This window comes from Pelodiscus sinensis, chromosome 3 (assembly GCF_052426305.1).
Source record: "Pelodiscus sinensis isolate ZL-2025 chromosome 3, ASM5242630v1, whole genome shotgun sequence".
Lineage (NCBI taxonomy): Eukaryota > Metazoa > Chordata > Testudines > Trionychidae > Pelodiscus > Pelodiscus sinensis.
The window spans coordinates 87,339,739-87,364,599 of record NC_143054.1 but is presented as its reverse complement, the minus strand read 5'-3'; the positions used below and the strand labels follow the sequence as shown (position 1 = coordinate 87,364,599).

The following is a 24,861-nucleotide window of genomic DNA, read 5'->3' as shown; positions in this document are numbered from 1 at the left end:
CTCCTCTGCTAGATTATAGATCACATGCATATGCTTACTTACTTTGAAAGAGGGGGCCAAGTGCCCAGTTGCAGAAGGTGTGCATCCTTCCTGATCAGCAGTTAAGATCTCATATTTAGGGGTCTAGAGCGGCTCTGTTTAAATGAAATGGACAACTAGGACTTATGTTAATTACACTGTTTTATTGTTTAATAACTGTATTTGGTGTTTAAACTAAATTTTACAAAGTAACTATTTCGCCTTACATCACCTTTCAGTCTAATACTAGTATAACTGAAATCAACACTTAAGTTTATGAAAACTTGTGGAGAGGGTTAGAAAGTGGAGAGGGTTAGAAAGTATTAGCTAAATCACATTTCAACAGGTGTCAAATGCAGAACTGGTCGCAAAATGGGGAGAGGGAATCCATGGAAAACTTTGTCCTTTTTATGAAATTGGGTTGACAGGTTTGGGGCAAAACTGATATTTGTTATGATCTGACCATAGGCGTAGTAGAGAAAGTATATGAATGAAGAGCTAGTTACGGTCCATAACTGGGTGTTGAAGTGAAAATTATTTATCCTTCCTAAGGTAGAACTGTAATATTGGAGTATAAATTTAAAGAGATTACAGAAAAACTATGAGACTTATTGGTAAGAAGGCATACAGCTTTGACAGAAGCCAGTGGGAATTATAAACATTTAGTGATTAATGGAATGTGCAGTTAACTAGTCCAGCATGACTAGTGTACTCATGTAGCTAGCAGTCAGCAGTTAACAAGCACCATCTCGGAGAGGTAGTTGTTACTCTATAATTTTAAAAATGAGTAGTCTATGGCAGCTTAGAGACTAAAAAAATCTATATAATATCATGAGCTTTCCTGAGTAAAACTCACTTCATCAGATGACAAAGGCCTTATTGTCTTTATATTTATATCCAATATAAAAAAAATACGCAGATTTGACTGACAGTCAACATACTGAGTATATAATATAGCCTCTTCAATTATTAACTTATTCCAGATGTAGCCTGTATATCATCAGAAGCCAGCTACAATAAAGGGTCATTGGACTGATTAATCAGTATAAAAATTAGTGAAGGTGACTATCCCATAGCTCTAGTTGAAAGCTATCCCTTATTGCCAGTTTAAAACTAGGTCTGTTGATTTATTTCAGTTAACTTGTATAATTAACTCAGAAATTCATCACAATTAAAAATTAATCATGATTAATTGCCATTTAAATCACACTGTAAAACAGAATAACAATTGAAATGTATTACATTTTTGGATGTTTTTCTACATTTTCAAGTATGTTAATTTCAATTACAATACAGTTCACAAAATATACAGTACTCACTTTGTATTTCATTACAAATATTTGCATTGTAAAAATGATAAATAGAAATAATTTTCACTTCCCGTCATACAAGTACTGTAGCACAATCTCTATTATGAAAGTGCAACTTACAAATGTAGATTTTTTTAAACCATTTTCCTCAGACAAGAAAAGTAAAATTTATTAGCACCTACAAGTCCACTTAGTCCTACTACTTGTTCAGCCAGTCACGAAGACAGACAAGTTTGTTTACATTTAAGAACTAATGCTGCCCACTTCTCACTTTCCAGTGATGTAAGAAAGAACAGACATCTGCATCAGAGACTTGTAGGCAGAATTGCAAGATATTTACTTGCTTGATATGCTAAACATTTGTATGCCCCTTCAGTGCTTTGGACATGTTTCCATGCTGATGATGCCCATTTAAAAAAATTAATGTAAGTGAGCGCCTTGTGGGGAGAGTTGTATGTCTCCAGCTATGTTTCAGCCACATTCTGCCATATTTCATGTTACAGGTATCTCTGACTTTCCATTTTAAATGGGATTTTACATCCCTAGTTGCTAACCGGTTAAACTATGCAGTTAACTGGTCTGGCACAGCACAGTGGGCCCAGCTGAGCTGGAGAAGGGCAAGTGGGCGGAGAAGACATAGGCTATTCTATGGATCTAGTCTGTCTACACCTGGAATGAGTCTGGTTTAAAAATCATGGCTGTGCCATGTACTTAGTTAATTAGCTAGCATCCCTGACCCTGTAGTTAAATGAATCTAATTTGCTATTGTAAATCAGGCCTTAGTATCTCCCTTTAGGCACTGGAATTCCTCAGAATGAGTTTAGTACTTTTCAAAGACCAGTGCAAGATTCAGTGTACCTATTGGAATGGGTACATTTGCATTTGTGTTAATGTTCTGTCACAGAACGAAAGCTGTTGGCCACGGCTGCTAAATGACATCCAGAAGCAGCAGAGGGTTTGTATGACACCTCCTCTCTCCATCCACGGATGCAAATTATAGTAATTTTAAAACATAAGCATAGCTGATCCAACGAAGCAGCAGGCAGTCATCGTAGCTGTGTCAATTTTTTCCCCAGATGTTTTGACTAACACTCTTCTGCTGCTGTTACCTGGATGGATCTTGAACCGGCTAGTTTGTGTCCAGCCCACAATCTCTTAGCCAGATATCAAAAACTACTCTAAGTCTCTGCCAATTTTGATATCCTAAAAATTGCCCTGTCCTGGTCTAGGACAACAATCCTAATGTCAGATTTTCTTCAAAGCAATGTTTTACTTGTCTTGGTTCCAGCAGCTTGTCTTTGAGGACAATCTTAACTGAGTTAATATTGTGTGTACCAAATTTCATCTTGATGAGGATTGATCTCCATTATAAATTTGAGAATGTATTTAACTGAAATGATACCTTTTCGTTTCAACCATAATATTACATTAGTAACACAGTGCTATGACTTTGTGTTTAAATGATGAAATATCTTACGCTTCTAATACACAGCTTGAGTTTATTTAAGGATTGAATTCAGCACATATTGAAAATACAGTATATTCTCAATCAGTATTTACTGTGATGGTTTCTTGTTAAATCAACATTATAATCCCTGCTTTCATTTCCCTCCAGATGATGAAACATTCCTGGGATAATTATAAGCGTTACTCTTGGGGATTAAATGAACTGAAACCCATATCTAAACAAGGACATTCAAGCAATTTATTTGGTGAGTAGTTTGTACTTTTGTACTTAGTGACATGAATGTTAGGACAGTAAATCAGTTGAAGAGATTACAGTGGTGACACATGAACTCTTTCCAGCTGTTGTAACACTACGTTTCTGCACACCATCTTGGGGAGGGGGGGTATGTAAGTTAATGGACTAAAGTGACAACTTGCATTGCCTTGTCACAAATTGCATCACCTTGCTTCTCTGAATGAAGATAACGAAGCATATCAATGCTCTTGCCATATGTGGATTGCTGTATTAACTGTATTATAATGCATTTGGAGTGCTGTATTAACACTGCACTCCAGAAATCTTTGTCCCAATACCCAGTAAAAACATAAAATAAAAAATTAAATACTATACCAAGGGACATGGCAATCACTTCCTATTCTGTGCAGGTGCAAAAAGTGTAGTTTGAGCCCTCTTGGAGCTTTTACAAATACCTTCTGGTGAGGTATTAGTGGCCTGTTAATTGACTTAAAATGGGGAACATTTGTAACAGGTTTTCTCTTTTCTGAGATGGGCTATAGTTGTTCCCATTAATGTGGCAAGAGATAGTTATAAATTAGTGTTATCAGACATTAATTCAGTCCAAAATTAGCTTGAAAAAGTTACAACTCCACTGGAAGAAGTGGAGACTAAAGACTGTGGTAATGCATCTTTTAAACTTAGAAATGATACAGAACTGAATAGAAGAACACAAGCAAAGGAGAGGTTGAGTATGGATGGGAAAGCAGTGCTCTCCAAATTTTAGTATTGTCTTCAAACTTGCAGAAGGGGCGGGGGGGAGAGACTAAAAATTGCTTATTAGAATATATAAAATTGACAGTTTTCATTATTCTGGAAATAGTAAAAGTGAACCAACATCCTTAATGTCCTCATGATGGTGCATAGTTTTGATTTATTAGAAAGATACAACATGTAAAACTATATATAATTAAAAATAAAGAGGGGGGGTTATCTCTTGCTTGAAATAAAAGAAGAGATGAAAAATTGACGAGTCTTTGGGTGACCCTCATAAAACAGACTAAGTGCAGCATTTAGCAAATCCTTGAGTTAGTATTCTAGTGCAACATTTCAAGAAGTTCAGATTTTACTCCTGTCAGGATTCAAAAGTCACATCTGGGACTGAAAGGTGGATGAGAATGTAAGAATAACCATAATATGTTTGACCAATGGTCCAGCTAGCCCCATATTCTTTTTTCTGACAATGGCTAGTGCTTCAGAGCTATTACTGAATGGTCCATTGTCTGGTGTCCATGCCCAGCATCTGACAATCAGAGATTTGGGAACACCCAGAACTTGAGGTTGCACCTCCCCTTGATGTTGGCAAGTAGCCATTGTTGAGAGACTTCTCCATGATTTTATCTGATTCTTCTTTGAACTTCATTACACTTCTGGCCTTCACAACATCTTGTGGTAATGAGTTCCAGAGATTAACTATGTAAAAACATACTAATTTGTGTTATGTGAAGAGGTAAATAAAACTTTTCCATTCATTCACTTTCTATTCCTCATTTATAGACGTCAGTCATTTCTTCCCACCCTTTTTTTTTTTTTTTTTTTTAAACCTTGAAAAAGATGACACTCCCTGTTTCCGAGTCTCTCCTTATCTGGAAACTGTTCCATATCCTGATCATTCTTATAGCCCTTCTGTGTACCTTTTTTCCATTTCTAATTTTTTTGGAGAATGGGCAACCGGAGCTGAATGCAGTATTTAAAGTGTGGGCATACCAGGAATTTATATACAGACAGTCCCCGGGTTACGTACAAGATAGGGACTGTAGGTTTGTACTTAAGTCGAATTTGTACTTAAGTCGGAACTGGCATCCAGATTCAGCCACTGCTGAAACTGACCAGCGGCTGACTACAGGAAGCCTGAGGCAGAGTTTCTCTGCCCCGGGCTTCCTGGAATCAGCTGCTGATCAGTTTCAACAGCAGCTGAATCTGGACGCCTGGGACAGAGCAGCTGGGGCACTGCTGGGTAGGTCTCCGCAGCACCGCACCTCAGCGCTGCAGGGACCAACCCGGCAGCACCCCAGGTGCTCTACCCCAGGTGTCCCCAAGTCAGCTGCTGCTGAAACTGATCAGCGGCTGATTCCAGGAACCACGGGGCAGAGCAACTCTGCCTCGGGCTTCCTGTAGTCAGCGCTGGTCAGTTTCAGCAGCGGCTGACTTGGGGACGCCTGGGGCAGAGCAGCTGGGGTGCTGCTGAGTTGGTCCCGCAGTGCCGCTCCTCGGCGCTACTGGAGCAACCCAACAGCACCCCAGCTGCTCTGCCCCAGGCGTCCTGATTCAGCCGCTGCTGAAACTGATCATCAGCAGCTGAATCAGGACTCCTGGGGCAGAGCAGCTGGGGTGCTGCCAGGTTGGTCCAGTAGCGCCAAGGAGCGGTGCTGCGGGACCAACCGGCAGCGCCCCAGCTGCTCTGCCCCAGGAGTCCCGAGAAAAGCCTGGTCTGCTCGGGGGTGGGGGGGGCGCACTAGCAGACCATGGAGACGCGGGTGGCGGGACTGAGACGCGCCGCGGTCCCGCCGCCAGAGTCCTCCGCGGCTTTGCTCCGCGTCTCCCTGGTCTGCTGGGGGTGGCCTCCCCCGCCCCCCAGCAGACCAGGAAGATGAGGAGCAGTTTTTCTCACCCCGGAGGACGAGGGCGGTGGGACCTCAGTGCGTCTGGGCGGTCCCGCTGCCCGCATCCTCCGGGGCGAGAAAAGCCCGGTTCATAAGTACGGATCTGACATAAGTCAGATCCGCGTAACTCGGGGACTGCCTGTAGTGACATTGGTGATTTGTCGTCTTATTTATCCCTTTCTTAATGGTTTCTAACATTGTCAGTTTTTTGGCAACTGCTGCAAATTAAGCAGATGTTTCCAAAGATCTTTCTCACATGGTAACAGCTAATTTAGATCCCATTATTGTATACTTATAGTTGGGATTATTTTTTCCAATGTGCATTACTTTGCATTTATCAGCATTGTATTTCATCTGCCATGTTGTTGTCCCGTCACTCACTTTGGGGAAAACCCTTTGCAACTTTTCATAGCCTGCTTTGGACTTAACTATCTTGACTAATTTTGTATCACCTACAAATTTTTCAGCCTCACTGTTTACCCCTTTCTCCAGATCATTTAACAATGTTGGATAGCACTGGTTCCAGTACAGACCCCAGATGGACACTACTACTTCTCTCTCCATTCTGAATACTACCCATTAATTTCTACCCTATTTCTGTCTTTTAATCGGCTATTGATCCATGAGAGGACCTTCCCTCTTATCTTATGCCAGCTTATTTCACTTAAGAGCCTTTGGTTGAAGGGCCTTGGACTTGAACTTTCAGAAAACCGTTGATACAATAATGCCCTAGATCACCTTTGTCGACACTCTCAAAGAATTCCGCTAGATCGAGACATGATTTCCTTTCACAAGTCATGTTGACTCTTCCTCAACAAATAATGTTAATCTGTTTGTCTGATATTTCTATTTTTTACTATTAATTTCCAGGCAAATTGGCTAAAGCAAGCTTCATCATCATTTGTCCTTTGGTCTTCTAATGGAGCATAGGGCCTCCACGGTCATTCTCCATCTCTTGCGATCCTTAGCGATAGTCTTGATTTGATCCCACATTAAGCCAGCTGCTTTTACTTCATCCAGGAAGCTTCATCCCCATGTTTGTTTGTTTGGGATGTCCCCTTTTCCTCTTTCCCTTTGTATTCCATTCTAATGCTTGTCTCATGATACATTCCTCACAGTCCTTACACATGATGTGGCCTGCCCATCACCATTTTCTCTTCTTAATCTGGACCTCCGTTGGTGTCTGATTTGTTTTAGTCCACGAGGTTTTGTTTGGCGCACTGTCATACCAGTTTAGCTGGAGAATGTGTCCTAAGGCATTTATTGACAAACGTCTGAATTCTCTTAGTGTTGCTCTGGACAACGCGCCATGCCTCTGAGCTATACAGCAGCACTGATTTCACATTAGAAGTGAAAATGTGTACAGGCAGTCCCCGACTTACGTGGATCCGACTTACGTCGGATCCCTAGATACGAACGGGGTGAGGCAACTCCCGCACATGCGCAGCAGCATTCCCGGGGCTCGCTCACCTGGGTCCTAGGATCCTCCTTCTCCTCGGGCCGGCTCCGACTGGGGTCCCACAGAGCTGCCGAGCAGAAGAAAAGTGCCTCCCCACGCCCGCTGCCCCCCCCCCCACCCTCCTGCCAGCAACAGGCTGCCCCCTCCCCTGAGCAACAGGCTGCCGAACAGACAAAAGCAGCCTCTCTGCCCCTCCTCCCCTCTATACATGCCGGGCTCCCGGCGCAGCAGCGTCCCCGGGGCTCGCTCACCTGGGTCCTAGAATCCACCTCCTCCTCCTCTTCGGCCGGCTCCAACTGGCCTCTGCCTGCAGCAGCTGGCCACAGGGACAGGGATCCCGCAGAGCTGCCGGGCAGAGGAAAAGTGCCTCCCCACGCCCGCTGCCCCCCCCCCCCCGCGGCCTCGCATCCTGCACACCTCCCCCCTCCCCTCCTGCCAGCAACAGGCTGCCCCCTCCCCTGAGCAACAGGCTGCCGAACAGCAGACGAAAGCAGCCTCTCCGCCCCTCCTCCCCCTATACATGCTGGGCTCCCTGGGCAAACAAGGACTCCACCAAAACAAACAAAGTGCTGGCCTCATTGTGTTAGCAAAAAAAAGGACCCTCCTCCTAGAACCCTGGGTGGTGTGTGGAAATAAAGCTATTAGCTCAAAGCATGGTGCAGAGCTGTTTGGTATTTGATGAGTTACTCCTTTAGTCCTGAGTTTGTCACAGGGACAGAAATAGATGTGAAATCTTCTGAACAGGGGAACAGACAGCAAAACAAACATTAGAGGGGAGTTAACCTTTCCCTATGCTATCCAAAACTAAAAAAAATGTTTGGCTAGAGTTTCCCCTACAATATGTACCAGTTCCAACTTACATACAAATTCAACTTAAGAACAAACCTACAGTCCCTATCTTGTACATAACCCGGGGACTGCCTGTAGTTTGGTTCTTGTTGAAATGGCTCTTGTACCCCAGACTGGTCGTAGTATGGCAAAGGCTTGTTGCGCCTTTCGTATTCTTGCGCTGATGTCCTCTAATGGCCTCTGGAGCATTTTTCAAAAATGTGCATCAATTAAGTATCTTCCAGTTACCTGATACAGGGGTTTAACGATAGGTAATACACCGCAGCTAGTGGTTCTGCAGTTGCATACGTGGGTTCCTTCAGAACTATTGCATGAATACCAACTGGTCCTGGTGCCTTATTACTTTTCATATCATCAGTTTGTTCCAAAATCACTTCTATTGATGCCTTAATCTAGGACAGTTTCTCAGATTTGTTCCGTACAGAGAATGGTTCAAGTTTGGGTATTTTCCTCCCATTCTCCTGTAGTAGAGGCCAATCAAAGGCTTCATTTAGCTTCTCTGTGGTGACCTTGTCTGGCTAAGGCGCTTCTTTGGCACCTTAATTGAGGCTTGGAAGTTCTTTGAAGCCTAGACTAGAATCCACACTCAAATTTGGATAGTGCTCCATTGCTGTTCCTGAAGAACAGAAGTTTTTCTGACAATACTGACTTTTGAGTCCTGGTGTCTCAGCACAAAGAACCATGGGATAGCCACCCGCAGACACAGGTGAGTGCTGAACCAGTGAGGATCTAGTAACACAGGTTTGACTTAGCAGTGGGGAAGCTCACGTGCCCACTCTTGACTAATCAGGGTGCTCACAACAGGGTACTGATAACATAAGAGAACTCTGCTGGAAAGGCCTGGAACAGTTGCTAAGAGAAACTCACTCATTTGTGGGAGCTGATTCAGATGTCAATTAATAATTTAAGGGTCAGCAGTTAACTGTTTCACTGTTTATCAGAACACATAAGAAAAGAGGAAGTATCATTATGAAACTATTACTTTTTGGATTTTTCTGTAGAAATGCATACAGTTTCCAGATAGGCATGGCTTGTTCCCTTTTCCCAAAGGAAGCTCTTTGGTTTTTGAAAGTGTGGGAAAACATTGTAGTGTCTGAATTATATGAACACCACTGATTTCTCTTGTTTTAGGAAATAGCTACTTGAAAAGTAAGTTTGACTAAAAAGTTTAACAGAATGGTTTAAAATGTTACCTAGTCTAATTTTAAAATCCAGTTTTTCTGATTGCCATAAAAGAGAAGTGAAATTTCATATTTACTAATTGAAAAGGGATCCATCCTTAATCAGTAAATTCTGATTAAGGGTGTCTAATGCAGTTTATCAATTGTTGTCATTTTGCATCCAGTACAAGTTCTGTTGCTAGTGTTCACAGGTGTCATCTGAAAACAAGAAACTAGTATTTTAATGAGCCATAAAAATTATAAAAACAAGATGCCTATGTAGGTGTTGTAATCCTTCATGATATCACATAGGCATGCAGGAAAATTGCTGAAGATGTGCTATACTGTGAAATATTTCTTAGTCCAGCTCTGTGATCATAGCATTAGAAAAAGTCCTGCTAAATACTCTTCAGTGCAGAACAAGTCAGGTGTTACACTTAAGCTTTACTTTTGTATGTCAAGGAAAAATAACTGCTACACTGTTGTTGAAGTTTGATGGTGAAGTTTGACGGGCAGATCACTTTGCTAATTATGTTTGTGGATACTATAGTGCAAGATTTAGATCCAAGAGGCTAGTATAAACTACTTAAGACTTAAGTGGAGTGTTTTTCTCCTGCTCATAGGGCTACCACAAACATTAAAGCTCTAGAGACAAATGAGTCCATGTGAAAAGCAGTCCTTTTAATCAGTCTAGCTGGTGATAAACAGGATGAGAAAATGAGCCTGGTACCCAGACTGGTGCATGAGGCTCTAATGCTAGGGAAAATTTCAGACACACATAAAAGCACTATGGAAAATATGGAGCAGATTATCTGTTACCACATTGTGTGGACCCTTATGAAGGACATCGTTATGGTGTTGGTCTTGGTTTTTCTCATGAACAACCGGCCTATGAAATCACTTGGTAAAAGGAGATGTTAGATTAGAAGATCCTTTGAAAAGAGCCACTACTGAAATGAGCTATGGATCTCTACTTTGTTTCTAAAATACTCTAGCCATGGTTGGGGAAGAAAAGAAAGATGATGCCCTTTTGAAAGTTGCATGCAGAATTTGGGGTTTATGTATTGTAAACTGGTTGTTAGTTTTATGTACCAAATAATACATAACTCAGACTTTAACCTAGAGAAGTAGGCTTAGGCACTGGTCTTTAAATTTGCTGCTTCTCTGAGCTGTATAAGGCAGATGCTTCTTTTTGAAGATGTCTTAAATCAGGCCCAAGAGATGCCTTTGGGCACCAAAATTTTCTGTCTCATTGTATTGCTAAATTTCTTATGCCAGTATATCTTGGCAATATTTTTGACGAAAGTCATTCCTTTAGATACCCCATGTAAATCCACCATTGCCCACAAACAAGGCAAGTAGACTAAAACTCTAGCTTTCATTTGGTCTAATTTTCCTTAAAATACCAGAAAGCACCAAATCTACTAGAATCTTCATCTCTTTTTCCTGAAATCTTTGGGTCTTTAGTGATTTCTGACAGTGACCTCAGACCTGAGAGGCAGCAGCACAGGAGAGGGCGGGAGGAGGCATGCAGATTCAGTGCTCATAGGGAGCCTGCTTAAAGCCAGCTCCACATGGGTACTGGCTCAGCTTTGTAGCCTAAGTAGGTAAATAGTCATAATTATATGATAAGGGGGACTGGTGGGGGAGTGGGTTTAGTCAACAAGATTTTAGTCAACTACACGTTGACATCTCAAACATACACAGAAAAAGCTGATAAAGTTTATATAGGAAGGGAGGTTTAAGACTACCACAAGAGAGTTTTAAGACCTCAGTTCTTTAAATCGTCACCTATTAGATTTCCATCTCAAACTGTGTTGCAATCCAGGAAATCAGCGTCAGCTCTGTAGTGTTTTGCTAAAAACTGGTTGAATAGCTGTAGCACCCAGTTAAAATGGTTACTATTATATAACTCATCTGCTGCTTTAACAATTCTGAGAATTAAGAAATTTTAGAGTGGTTAAATACTGGAATAGATTGCCTAGGGAGTTTGTGGAATCTCCATCACTGGAGATATTTAAGAACAGGTTGGATAGATATCTATCAAGGATGATCTAGATGGTGCTTGGTCCTGCCATGAGTTCAGGGGTTGGACTTGTATTCTGTGATTCTATGATTGTGCTTTATATTCGTTCTTATACCACCCATAGCAGCTTAGTATTTAAACACCTTTTATCAGCACACTAAGGCTATGTCTACACTGCCCCTCTCTTGTGCAAAAGCTTATGCAAATGAAGCGCAGATTAGCATATTGCCACGCTTCATTTGCATAATTAATTAGGGACCGCTTTTGCGCAAAAAGGAGCTGTGTAGACCCCTTATTGTGCAAGAGCCATTCTTCCTCATTTTTTTCAAATTCCGTATCTTATTTCTAAGCTATTTCAAAATAGCTTTGCTGCATGTACACAGTACCAAATTTCAAAATAGTGCACTATTTCAAGTCATCCCTTAACCTTTGTGCAACGAGGCTTACAGGGGTGGCGAACTAGCATGCCCATTATTTCGAAAAATATTTTGAAATAACGGGCGGCTTGTGTAGACCTTGCGATATGACTGATATGCTATCTGTGATTAGTTGTCACATCTTTTCCTGAGGGCAAGGTTTGCATATGGAGTGTAATACGTAAGTTTTGGTACAGCTTGTTAATACATAGAATGTACATGCTTGTGTGTGTTAGGGAAGCCAGGATCAAAGTGCTTTGCTGACTTGCTCTTGGAATAGAAAGGGTGAGTTTTGCTATAGTCCTGTAGGAGTTCATTGCATAGGCTCATATAGCTTGCCTGAGAACATTGTCTCCTGCACAGATGAGCTTTATTCTTATGGTTTCACTGTGCTTGAGGAGTAAGATTGCCAACTGTGGCGCTCATCCTGGATCTTTAGGTGACTTTTTAAAATATTTTCAAGCCATTTAGTATTTTCAAGGTAAGTAAAAAAGACTGAGTGCTAGAAGTATTCAAAATAACTAAGCAAAGATTAAGAAAACACGTGTGTGGGGCGGGGGGGAAGCAGTTAAACTAAATTCTAGGAAAAAGGCTAAATATTAAATAGTTCAAAATTTTTGGCTCATTATGAGGCTGAACTTTGTGCTGTATCTTAAGACTTTTATATAAGATGTTAGTTTACACAGGGATGAGAAACCTTTTTTGGGTTGGGGGGATTACTGACCCACAGAAATCAGTCAGGGGCTGCACACAAGAAGTAAAGTGAGTATCCCTTGACAGAGAAGGACGAAAGACATGTCCCACATTCCCCTCATCCCTGGTTTACATCTTTACTAATCAAAATCCTTGTTTTGTTTCTGCGAGTAACTGAAGTTATTCTGGATCCTTTGTATTTCCTTAGTGTAATCATAATAATAAAAGTGTACTGTAATGATTAGTAACTCACAAGGCAAAATTGTAAAAGATTTTTGTGTGACCTCCAGTAGAATTCTCAGTTGTGGGAATTCAGTAGTTCAGATGTGTGTATTATGTAGTGCCATACTTTGTAATTATATTTATAGCCTAAGTAGCTAAATAGTTATAATTATATCTGTCTGTCTTGAGTTATACTACGTTTTAATCTGAAAAACAGGTTTGACACATCTTCCATTTCTAGGTGCATTTTTGGCTGTTACAGTATGTAATTTGCTTTCTGTATCTGTGTGCAATTGCTCTCTGGCTCTACCATATACCTAAGATCCTACCATATTCATGGCCTTCAAAAACAGATCACAGAAACTGAAATCTGTCAAGGCTGGCGATAGCCCAGGTGGGGCTCTTACTATGCGCTGGACTCCAGTTGCGAGTTCTGTTGGGGCTGGGAAGGGATAGAACTTCCTCTCTTCTTCTGCATGAGCACACCCCAGAGCTGGGTTAGATCTCCTGGGCGTGTCCCTTGGCTGCAGGAAGCTCCACCCCCCTTCCCTGCTACTGGCCCCTATTACTCCCCATATATGGGTGAAGGCATGGAGCAGCCATGGAGCGTCTTGCATCCAGGGACATTCCCAGAGAGGAGTTTGATCTGGTCCCAAGAGCAGCTTTCGCAGAAGTAGTAGTCCCATATCTCCCCAACCCAGCTGGGCTTAGCAGCTAGAACCTGGTGCACAGTAGGAGCCCCTGGAAGGGGCTTCCCAAGCCAATGATGTCAGAACTGGAGACTCCAGAGAGCCGTGCTCCCTTTAACATGACATAGTTTGGGAGGGCAGCGTTTCTTGCTTCACTTCCCTCCCCTCTCCTCCCTTCCCCTCTGCAAGCCCCAGGCAGGTGAAGGCTGTGTTTTGTGGCAAGAGTTGATAACTTTTCCAATGTAAATATCTCAATTTGAGAAATAGACTATCTTTAAAGTCCTATGACCATGAAATTGACCAAAATGGAACATGAATTTGGTAGAACCCTGTGTGTGCATATGGGAGATGAGACTAAGGATGTTGATTTTCAGTTACTTAGCTAATTGTATAGTCAATACAGTTGATTATACGATTAGTCATTAGGATCATTCTGCAGAGCTGCAGTGAAGGTAGCTCCAGGAGCTGCTGGGCTCTTAGTACATTTAAAATGCAGAAGTGCATGGTGGGTCCAGCAGTACCTGTTCATGGCAGCCAGCCTTGTCAGAGCCCTGGCCACTGCGAACATGGCAGCAGCCTCTGTCGGCAGGCAGGGGAGAAGGAGGCCCAGCTGAAGCGCCGCAGTGGGAACTGGCATGAGCCAGGGACTGTTTCAGTCCCCACTTGCACCATTGTCCCGCTGTGGCTCTTCTATATTTCAAAGGAGGAACACAGAACTCCATGTGCAGCCCAGGGCCAGTGGGAAGTCCTACTGACTCAGGGCTCAATGTGGGTGCTTCCGCTTTGAAATGCACAAGAGCCCCTCTTGTGCATTTTGAATTGGAAGTGCCCTCATGGAGCCTGAGGTTCAGCAGGGGACTCGCCCCGCTGACCCCGGGCTCTGTGCAGCACTGCCACCTTGAAACTCAGTGATGGCATTTCAAAAGGACAGTGCTGCTTGGAGCCCGGGGTCAGCTGTGCAGTGCTGTGGCTTTGAAGTACCCTCTCCCCACCCCTGCCAAATCAGATAGAGGCAGCAAGGGGGGGGGGAGGGATTGACAAGTCAACTTGACTAGTTGATATGCTAATGCAGAGCTACAGCGGGGGTAGCTCCAGGAACCACCGGGCTCTTTACTATGTTTAAAATGCATAGGCACAGCATCCCGGATAAGCCTATGCTTATCAGATAGTGGACTGTCTCTAGTATTAAATTTGTACAGCCGCTTAGACTGACAGGGGTATTTTCCTCCTACAGCGAATATTGGTTCTCTAAACAAAATAAGGTATATAAGCAAAAGCACTTTTATGTTGGTATAGCTACACTAGGGTTTTTGCTGGCATAAAAATATTTTTAAAATCTTAGCTGGCATACCTATACTGGCAAGTTTGTCTAAATTTGGCCTAAGTTTGTAGGCCTGTCAGACTAGAGGGATTGTTAAAAATCTCCTAACTAATGTATTTCCAATACTGATTTTTTTGGGGTGTTAATGAAAAATAGTTTGGGAGTAGTAAACGGCTTCTTGACACTGGAAAACTTTGGGGATTAATATCCTCTCCATCCCCCCAGAAAACAAACCAAAACAAGAGTATGTTTGTTTGTTTGTGGAAAGCCCATCCCTCTGGTGCTGAGTTGATGTTGCTGCTCAATACTAAATTCTAAAATCTGGGAGTACTGAGGTATACTAAATATGGGGGCAAAACTATCTAATTTTGGGAGTGGGGCACTGTTTTATCAAAAAGTTCTTCCTTTCAAATTGGAAACTTTCTTACAAAGCTTATGGATTCTGAAAGCTTCTAGAATGTCATTAAAACCAAAATTGCTGGGGTTTTCCCCAATGTTACCACTAAGTGTAATAGCATGACTTTGTGCAGGTGGTTTTTCTTGGTTTTTTTTTTTTTTTTTTTTTTTTTTTTTTGGCATTGGGTTTTTCTTGCTATGCTGACTTCTTATAAGTTGGAGATTATAAGAAGTTATTGACTTTTTTTTTTTTAAAGAAAGGGGAGAGATCCTATGAATATCAGCATTGCATCCTGTACTAAAAATAGTATTTTTTTTTTTCAATTTGGTTCCGAAAACAAATTATTTAAAGTCTTTGTTACCCAGTTTTGGTATGGAGTGATGACACCTTGTTGGGTAGGACTTAGTAGGACTTCAAACATACATGTTTCCATTTCAGTCTGAAATGCCTGCTTGGCCTAAAATTTTTCTCATGTAGCTATCATATGTATTGCTGGAAATGAACCAGTCATGTTGGAAACCATTTCTTCACAAATTAAAACCATATGCCTTAATATGTATGTTCTTCAAAGTTTATTATCTTAAACCCCATTTCAAATGGGTCAACTGATATTATATATGTAATGTCAAATATGACATGAGAGAAGCCAGAACTGTGAAGATCTTAATTGCTTTATGAATAGTAGGGAGAAATTAAATGGTCTTTGACATTCTAGAAAGAGCTCTGTAATTTCTGTTCTTTCTCTTCCAGACAATGTTCCTTCCCCTGAACAGTTTTCCCTGAATCTCCATGTGTATGTACAGTAAGAGTAATGCAAAATAGGTAGATAAACAATATGCATATCAGTAATGTTAACCTGGATTTACCAGGAAAGTCTTTTAAAATTAACACAGTTTTCAGACTTCTCTAGGTGATCTGAATTAGCTGTGCAATCTGGTTTTAAGTCTGTAGGGCTTATAATATCTGAATATTTTCCTCTGGGGTTTTACCGTAGGATGGAATCAGATTTTTGTTACCGCTTTTGCACATTATACTCTAATGAATGTGGCATTGAATTGGGATTCAGACCTGGGTTTTGTTCCTGGCTGTCACTGACCTGCTGTGACATTTTAAGAAAGTCAATTTACTTCTGAGCCTTTGTTTCCCTTTCCACTCTTGTACAGACTATATAAATTAATTGGCACAGGACACACTCCCGTGTTTGTACAGTGCAAAGCATACTATAATACATATAATTAACATAATGATGTATATGGGTGACCTAATTTCCACCTCACTATCAACTTCAGCGTAGACCAGTCCACACAAGAGAGCCACTTCCTATACACTACAGTACGATTAAATGATGGTCACACTGTCTCTGTCTCTGTCCTCAAAACGAGTAAGATTTCCCCTTGGATACGTATAACTGATGAGTGCAAAGAAATTAGGTCAGTTGTAGCAAGGAACACTATGGCAGTGGCTACATGTGAGCTTTTTATTTCCATTGGCGCTGCTAATGTGTGCCTGGGCATGCTCCTTATATTGGGCTTTCTGATCTTCATGGAGATGATTCTTGATCTCAGTGTTGGGGCACCGTTCTTGATGGTGGTCCTCCAGGTTACCTGATCCTCCACCTGCCTCTCTCAGGTGTCAGTGTCAATGTCACACGATACCAATGTGTTCTTAAGGACATCTGTCACAGTTCCTCTGCACATCCCGGTCCTCAGCTGAGTATAGAAAATCTGTTTAGTCAAACATGTCAGGTATCCTGACCACCTAACCAGATCACCGCAGCTGCCTCTGGGCAATTATTGCCTCAGTGCTGCAGGAATCCACCTCAGTGAGGATACTAATGTTGGTCTGTCTATCATGCCATGTGATGCCCAATATTCTTCTCGGGTACGTTTGGTGGAATTTCTCCAGATCTTTAATATGACATCTATAAGGATACCAGCTTCAGTTCCACATAGCAACGTTGGAATGACTACGGCATTGTAGATGTCGATCTTGGTCTGCATCTTGATATCACAGTTTCCAAAGACTCACTTCCGTAAATGTCCATAAGTCACACTGGCACTGGAGATTCAATGGCAGATTTCACTGTCAATGTCAGCATTGCTGGACAGATAGCTTCCGAGATGGGAGAAGCTGTTGACATTTTGCCAGCGCTTAGTTTTCCGCTGTGATGCTTGGTTCAGGCTGAAAGAGAACCTTGGTCTTTTGTTCATTGAGAGTCAGTCCCAACCTCCAGGAAGCCATCTTCCGAGGTGGCAGTGGCCTCGAAAGCATCAGTCTGACTGGCCTGAGCACCGAGCAGCTCTCATTGCCTGACGTTCAATATTGACATCACTGCTTTGAGTGAGACCCAGTTAGCCGATGATGGCCAGATTAAAGAAATCAGTGGTAGCTATACCTCTGTTCAGAGAGGTAGAAGTGGAGATGATCACTGCATGCACAGTGTGAGATTTGCTCTTAAGGATAGCCTTATGTGTAGCCTCGGTGAATACCCCACTGGTATCTGTCATAGGCTGGCTAACAACCAGTTTACGACAGTAGTCAGCGCTTAACGCTTCCACCCTACGCACTGACGAAGAAAATCTACCACCTGTGGCTGGGATGTGACTAAGATGATGAACATAAACATGCATCAATCCGCTGATTAGTTATGGAGCAAAACCCATAATCAGAATGGAAGCATTTTCTCTGGAATGGTGATGGAAACATGAAGGGATGACCTTTATCACATTTGGCATGTAAATATCTTACAATGCCAACTACAACAGGGCTATTATGCAAATGTCTGTTCATGCTTTCAGGTGACAAGGAAGAAAAAGCAGGCAACATAACATTATTTCCTGCAAATGTGACGATTTGCTGAACGAGAAATGGGGCTGAGTAGATTTGTGGGCTCTAAAATTTTGGAATGTTTTGTTTTTGAATGCAGATATTTTTGTACATAAGTCTAGATTTGAACGTTCAACTGTCGTAATGGAGATTTGAGCTATAGTACTTGTATCAGGGGAATTGAAAGATACTATTGCTTTTATTTTTACAGTGAAGGTATATAATAAAAATGAAGTGAGCACACCATGCTTTGTTCTGTGTTGTTGAAATTAATGTTTAATATGTAGAAAAAACACCCAAAATATTTAAATAGTATTCTATTGTTTAATAGTGTGATTAATCACAATTAATTTTTAATCCCTTGACAGCCCTAATTTTAGTACATTATCGGTTTCAGGCTATTTCCTGTGTGTTAGCCCAGGATAACTTCTTACAATATACATAATTGGGTTAATTTATCTTTTTCATACTGAAGGAAAGTTGTACCCACTGTAGGTGGCTAGCTGAAATGAGAAGCTGAGTCAGCCATGTTTGATCTTGCCAGCACATAGATACAGAATAGTGGCATGTTTAAGTGCAGTGTTTCATAAAATGCACAGTTGTGATTATTAAATTACTACAAGGTGTTCTGTGCTCTGCTGATCCTCTTCCACTTCTGTGTAAATAGTTTTGTCATTTTACCAACTACATTAATCGCTTCATTCTTGGTTATGGAAGAAATGTAAAATAGAGTATAAAATATTAGTCATTCGTTTTCTTAGTATAGCTCAAACAAATACCATTAGACTTTATCACAACAAAATTATCAAATACGAAATAACCATAAAAACGACCTTTCCCCTTGAACAGGACAATTGCACTGCTTTTAGAAAGGCTGTTAGTGGTGTATGCCAAATTTCCTGCATTTTAAAACTTCTTTCCTTTGAGACACCCTTTCTTCTCCCCACCCCCCCCCCCCCCCAATCAGGATTTCTTAATGTAACTCACCATGTATTCTGTTGTGTATGCAAAGGATTATAAGATTGTGGCCTAGTTTGGGATGCTGGTTGAGTGGTGTATGGTTCAAAACAGGGTACAAGGCATTATGGGTGATTCTGTTTTGGAACATGGTGTTGATGGTTCTGAATAGTGATTCCCAGTCCTATACTTGCTCCTCTCCCACTTGATCTTGCACTGTGCTGTGACATCCAGGCAGTGGATTTCGTTGTATTCTAGCTGAATGTGGTGCTGGTAGAGCAAGAAGAAAAATGCTGCAAAGCAGCAGAGTGAGGGGGGAGTATCTTTACTTCACTTACATTTCATTCTAGTGCCTTTAAGGGATTTTTTTAAACTGTTTTTCAATCTAAAAGATAACGAGCCTGCAGACTCACATGTGTGACCTGCTTACAAGTCTTGCACCACAAGCTGATAAACACTGCTGTCTACTTCCTTGTTTTTTACACTGTTGCCATAGATGTGTAATATATCTTGCTTTCATAGCTGGGAAGTTGTTTTGGAGCAGTAAACTTGTATTTTATTCAACTTATTTATTTTTATCTGATGTTAATTATTGAACGTCATGTTTTTTCTGGTAACTTAATGGCTGTATTCTATTTCAAAATTTCAGTCAATGCTGTCTCTTAACGGCTCTTTTCCTCTCTTGTCCAGGGATCCTCAAAGTTACAGTGGGGACAGTCTTTTGGTGTCTTTTACAAATCTCATCTCTTTGCATTCAGAACTGTGTGGACCACACTGCATTGGAAAACATGGATTATTCACAATTATATAATGTCTGTGTGAGTTTGAGCAGTTTTTAAAGGGAAAACTAGTAATATAGAAAAGCATTTATGGTGTCTGTCCTCCCTCACAATTTTGAGACCAGAGTTGGACCGTATATGACCAGATCTCTTAATTCTTAGTCAACTTTTATTTTTTCACAACTTTCCTTTTTTATTCACTTCATGAATTCTCTCTGGTCATCACTTTATATTTATTTCCCAGGCAAAGGTTATCCCACCCCAATGAAGTCATAGATAGTACATGGTTTGCCATTTAAAAAGAACAGATTATAGCTTGTTAAAATGTAAGGTCAGAAGAGGGTATAGATAATCTAATCTGATCTCCTGTATATTGCAGTCCATTACGTGTCACTTCACCCATTTACCCTTGTATTAAACTTTACTCAATCGTAACTTGTTTGGCTACAACATATCTTTCAGAAAGGCCTCCAGTTGACAAGAAGGGATAGACAATCTACCATTGCCATTTGTAGTTTTAAGTGTGAGCTCATTTTCCTGTTTGAATTGTCTGGCTTCAGCTTCAAGTCTGTGATACTTGTTATGCATTTCTCTGCTACTCTAGTTCCTGGTATTTTCTTCATGAACCCAGTCCCTGGGTTACATGGATCCGACTTGCATCAGATCCCTACTTACAAACGGGGTGAGGCAACCCCGCACTAGCTGCTTCCCCCCAGCAGACAAGGGAGACGCAAAGTTAGCACCCCCCCCCCCCCCCCAGCAGACCAGGGAGACGCGGAGCGGCTTTTCTCGGCAGACACCTCAACTTGAGAATAAAGGACTGAGGGAAGTGAGGTGTGGGAGAATAAAACTGAGCTCTGGAGAAATGTTTGGCTAGAGTTTCCCCTACAATATGTACCAGTTCCGACTTACATACAAATTCAATTTAAGAACAAACCTACAGTCCCTATCTTGTACGTAACCCGGGGACTGCCTGTACTTATCCACTATAATTAGTCACCTCTCAACCTTCTCTTTTGACATACTAAACAGGCACGTTAAGGCATTTTCTTCAACCCTTGAACAATTTTTGGAACTCTCTTCTATGTAGTCTCTAGTTTTTTCAATGTACTTTTGAAAATGTAGTCCCCCAAAACTGTTGATCACGCTAATGCCATCCACAGAGGTAAAATCATTTTACTTCCTTTAAGTTTTCTCAGGTTCATACTAGGCCATTTTGCCATAGTATGGCACTGGGAACACTCATTGAATTGCTTGTTGAGTATAACCACATAATCTTCCCCCCCCCCCTTAGAATCATTGCTTTCCCATATACATTTTCTTATTGTGTAGGTGTGACCTCCATTCCCTATTCCTGGATTGCATTTGTTGGTATTGAAGACCATGTTGATAAAATGCCCAATTTTAACAGTACTAAACCAAACATCTGTTTTTTTGTATGAAAAGTCTTGTGAAACATTTTAAAACTTTTAAATTTCCAAAAAAAAAAAAGAGAAATAATTGTTGGATTTCATCCCCCACATTTGTTACCATAGCTGAGCATGATAGTGTTTTGTTGAAATGGTGATGATTAGAGATCTGAGTTTGCTTTTGATGTTCAAAAATCATCTGCTTGAGTAAAATAAAGACATGGAAAATAGCTTACTGATCTATAGGTCCTTGGGACGTTGAGATTTAATGTTGGTTTAATTACGAAGTTACCTGTTGTCTACGTATGCAGGTTTTCAAAGACTATATATAAACTTGAGTAATTTAACTAATTATATTAAGGGATTGTTTTAGTCTGCCACTTCATTTGTAGAAAGTTCCTCTTTCTTTCCTGATTAATTTTGTGGGCTTGAATAGTTAAAATCATGGTTTTTCTGTTGTACAACTTAATGTGTTCTATGTAGCATTTTTGTCATTTTTACTTCTCATAAATAGTATTTGTGAGTTAACTCAGTATTTCCAAAATCATGTGCTCAAAATTCACGAGTCAAACTCACAACTATGAAACTAAAAAAAATGCTTTTTAGGTTCTTTGTATTGGCTTTATGGTTTCATACTTGTTCAGATCTGGGGTGGTTACATTTGCAATCTGTTGATGAAACTTGATAGGGTTGCCAGGTGGGCCAGTGCGGGACAGGCGGCACTGTGGAGACAGTGCTGGTGGGAACCGGCTGTTAAGCCAGTTTCCTCCCAGCACCGATTCCTGTTCCCCTCACTTGCTGCCTTTGTATCAGAGGCAACAAGGGGTGGGGTACAAGTAGTCGACTCGACTACCCGATAAGTTTAGGCTTGTCGGGTAGTCAACTATTCGATGACTTGTTCACATCCCTAGGTTGGACATTAGGAAAAACTTCCTGTCAGGGGGTTAAACACTGGAATAAACTACTGAGAGAAGCTGGGAAATCTCTATCATTGGAAACTTTTAAGAGCAGGTTATACAAACACCTGTCAGGGAAGGTTTAGATGGTGCTTGGTCCTGCCATGAGTGCAGGCGACTGGGCTTCTGTGATTCTGTGTACCAACAAAGAAAGGCTAGCCACCTGAGTTATGACACTCCCAACCCCCTGCATCATGAGTCTGTCATCTTAGACTGGACTGCTCACACACAGCCAGCTGCTGTGTAGATGTGCTCAGGAAGGCCACATTGTTACTACAACTGCTGTCATCAGATATTAAAACGGTTTCTCTAAACTCCTCCCAGGAAACATCTGCAGCCATGAATTACTCCAAACCTGCTTCCTCTGCGTGACACAAGCATCTTTTCTCTTTCTCAGATTGGAGGGTGCTTAGATATGACACTCAAGAATACAGTGCTTAAGTGTTTATAGTAATGTTTTTTAACCTGCAGACCCCCAGGAGCTCACAGACTAATATTTCCAATGGGGTCTGTACATCCATTCAAAAAATTGTAGGGTTCCACAAACAAACAAACAAAAAGTATGAAAACCACAACTTTACAGAGTCTGTACAGGCAGTCCCTGAGTTACGCGGATCCGACTTATGTCGGATCTGCAGTTACGAACGGGGTTTTTCTCGCCCCAGAGGATGGGAGCGGCGGGATGCCCAGATGCGCCGTGGTCCCACCGCCCACGTCCTCCGGGGCGAGAAAAGCTGCTCCGCGTCTTCCTGGTCTGCTGGAACCCCCCCCCCCCCCAGCAGACCAGGGAGACTCTGAGCAAAGCCGCGGAGCTCGCGGGCAGCGGGACAGCCCAGTGCTCCGCGGCTTTGCTCTGAGTCTCCCTGGTCTGCTGGAACCCCCCCCCCCCCCCCCCCGCAGCAGACCAGGGAGACGCGGAGCAAAGCCACGGAGGACCCGGGCAGCGGGACCGCGGTGCGTCTCGGTCTGCCGCCCGCGTCTCCCTGGTCTGCTGGAGAGGAGGGGGGGGGGGCGCAGCTAGTGTGCCCTCCCCCCCCCCCCCCCCCCGCCAGCAGACCAGGCTTTTCTCCGGACGCCTGTGGTAGAGCAGCTGGGGCGCTGCCGGTTGGTCCCATAGTGCCGCTCTGGGCGCTACTGGACCAACCCGGCAGCACCCCAGCTGCTCTGCCCCAGGAGTCCTGATTCAGCCGCTGATGGTCAGTTTCAGCAGCGGCTGAATCTGGACGCTTGGGGCAGAGCAGCTTGGGTGCTGCTGGGTTGGTCCAGTAGCGCCAACGAGGTGCTACTGGATCAACCCAGCAGCACCCCAGCTGCTGTCAGCCGACGGTCAGGGCTGTGTGTGTGTGTGTGTGTGTGTGTGTATGCTTCCGAGAAAAGGTTTAACGTCCGTGTCTTTACTGCTAGGACCGGGGTCCCATCGCAGAGGGTGGCCAGCAGGCCAACAGACGCCCCATTATATAGGAAGAGCTTATTACACCTTAGATTTTAGCTGCTAGAACACAAAGTTCCTTCGCAGCGGGCAGCCTAGGAAAGGCTGAAAAGGTGCCCCAACGGATCTTGTCACCTGGGAGTGACACAGATCCAAACTCCCAAGCTCATCCTATGTCTGTCCCTTTTATGACCGGCTGAAGTTTTTTTAAATTGTGCTTGGTTCTGTTACAGCAACTGAAGGAGTCAGGTTAAAGCTTAAACAGTTACAGGTTTATTAAAAGACTTATAAAAGCATATGGTTACAATGGCTATTGCTCTATTTCTTAAATGCTAGCAAATATAAATATAGATTTTAAAAATGGTTACAGGAAAAAGGTAAAGATAGAAAATAGAAATAATGGTACCAAGTGACAGCTTAATCTTTAAAGAGCTCTAACACTATGTATATATATACTTAACAAAGGTACAATTTTTACCCCTTTCTGTGCCTCTCGACTTCAGCGTGTCAGGCCAGGGCCGGTCTCTCAATTCCTAGGAAAGACGAATACAAGGTGGGCGTCCCCTTTGGAATCTCGGGAGATCAAACACCTAACCCGACCAGCAGATAGATGGTAGATTGACACTCAGAGAAAATGCGCTGCTGGACCCATCTTTATACCCCTGGGGGCCCGTATCCTCTTTCTTATCTAAGATGCCGAATTGTACTGGTCTGTTTTGTGGCGCCAGTTCTTACAAGCAAGTTTCAAGTTAATTTACACTTGCAAGAGAGAGAACTAAATTGTGAGTACTAGACATTTTTTACTGGGCGAGAGATTCCTCCCCCCGCGGATTGATGTGTGTTCGTATCAATATGGGTTTCAGTCAAGGGCACTCCTTGGCAGCCTCTTGGTCAGCAATTGGCGTATCTCTGTTTACAGCCATTCACGGTCACACAGCCTGGGCCTTCTGCTCTGTGTGCCCTGGATGCTCCAGGCAAGCAAAAATGGATGTTACAAGGGGGATTCCTATCTGGCTACAGCTGCTCTGCCCCAGGCGTCCCCAAGTCAGCCGCTGCTGAAACTGACCAGTGCTGACTACAGGAAGCCTGAGGCAGAGTTGCTCTGCCCCCGGCTTCCTGGAATCAGTGCTGATCAGTTTCAGCAGCAGCTGACTTGGGGACGCCTGGGGTTCTTAAGTTGAATCTGTATGTAAGAACTGGCGTCCAGATTCAGCCTGTTGAAACTGATCAGCGGCTGATTCCAGGAAGCCCGGGGCAGAGCAACTCTGCCTCCGGCTTCCTGTAGTCAGCCGCTGTTCAGTTTCAGCAGCGGCTGAATCTGGACACCAGTTCCGACTTACATACAGATTCAACTTAAGAACAAACCTCTACAGTCCCTATCTTGTACGTAACCCGGGGACTGCCTGTATTAGAAAGGGATTAACACGCAGACATTTCAATGCAAGTAGAGAAAAATCCTTTGGCATGCACTGAAGGAAATCAAGATGCAAACTTTTTGTATGTAAGTGGATTTGAACTATTAGAGTACACTAATAGTTCACTAAGCAGCGTTCATAGTACTCTGTTAAATATTTGAGAACTATACTGTGGTCGGCTATATC

General features: G+C 42.4%; 1 protein-coding gene across 1 annotated transcript in view; it reads left to right on the top strand.

Annotated features, from left to right (window-relative positions):
• Window positions 1-24,861, top strand: part of MAN1A1 (mannosidase alpha class 1A member 1) — a 184,119-nt gene that overhangs the window by 43,706 nt on the left and 115,552 nt on the right. Inside the window, exon 2 of the mRNA XM_006123079.4 lies at window positions 2,944-3,040. Coding sequence (XP_006123141.3) covers window positions 2,944-3,040 — 97 coding nt within the window. The remainder of the gene's footprint in view (window positions 1-2,943; window positions 3,041-24,861) is intronic.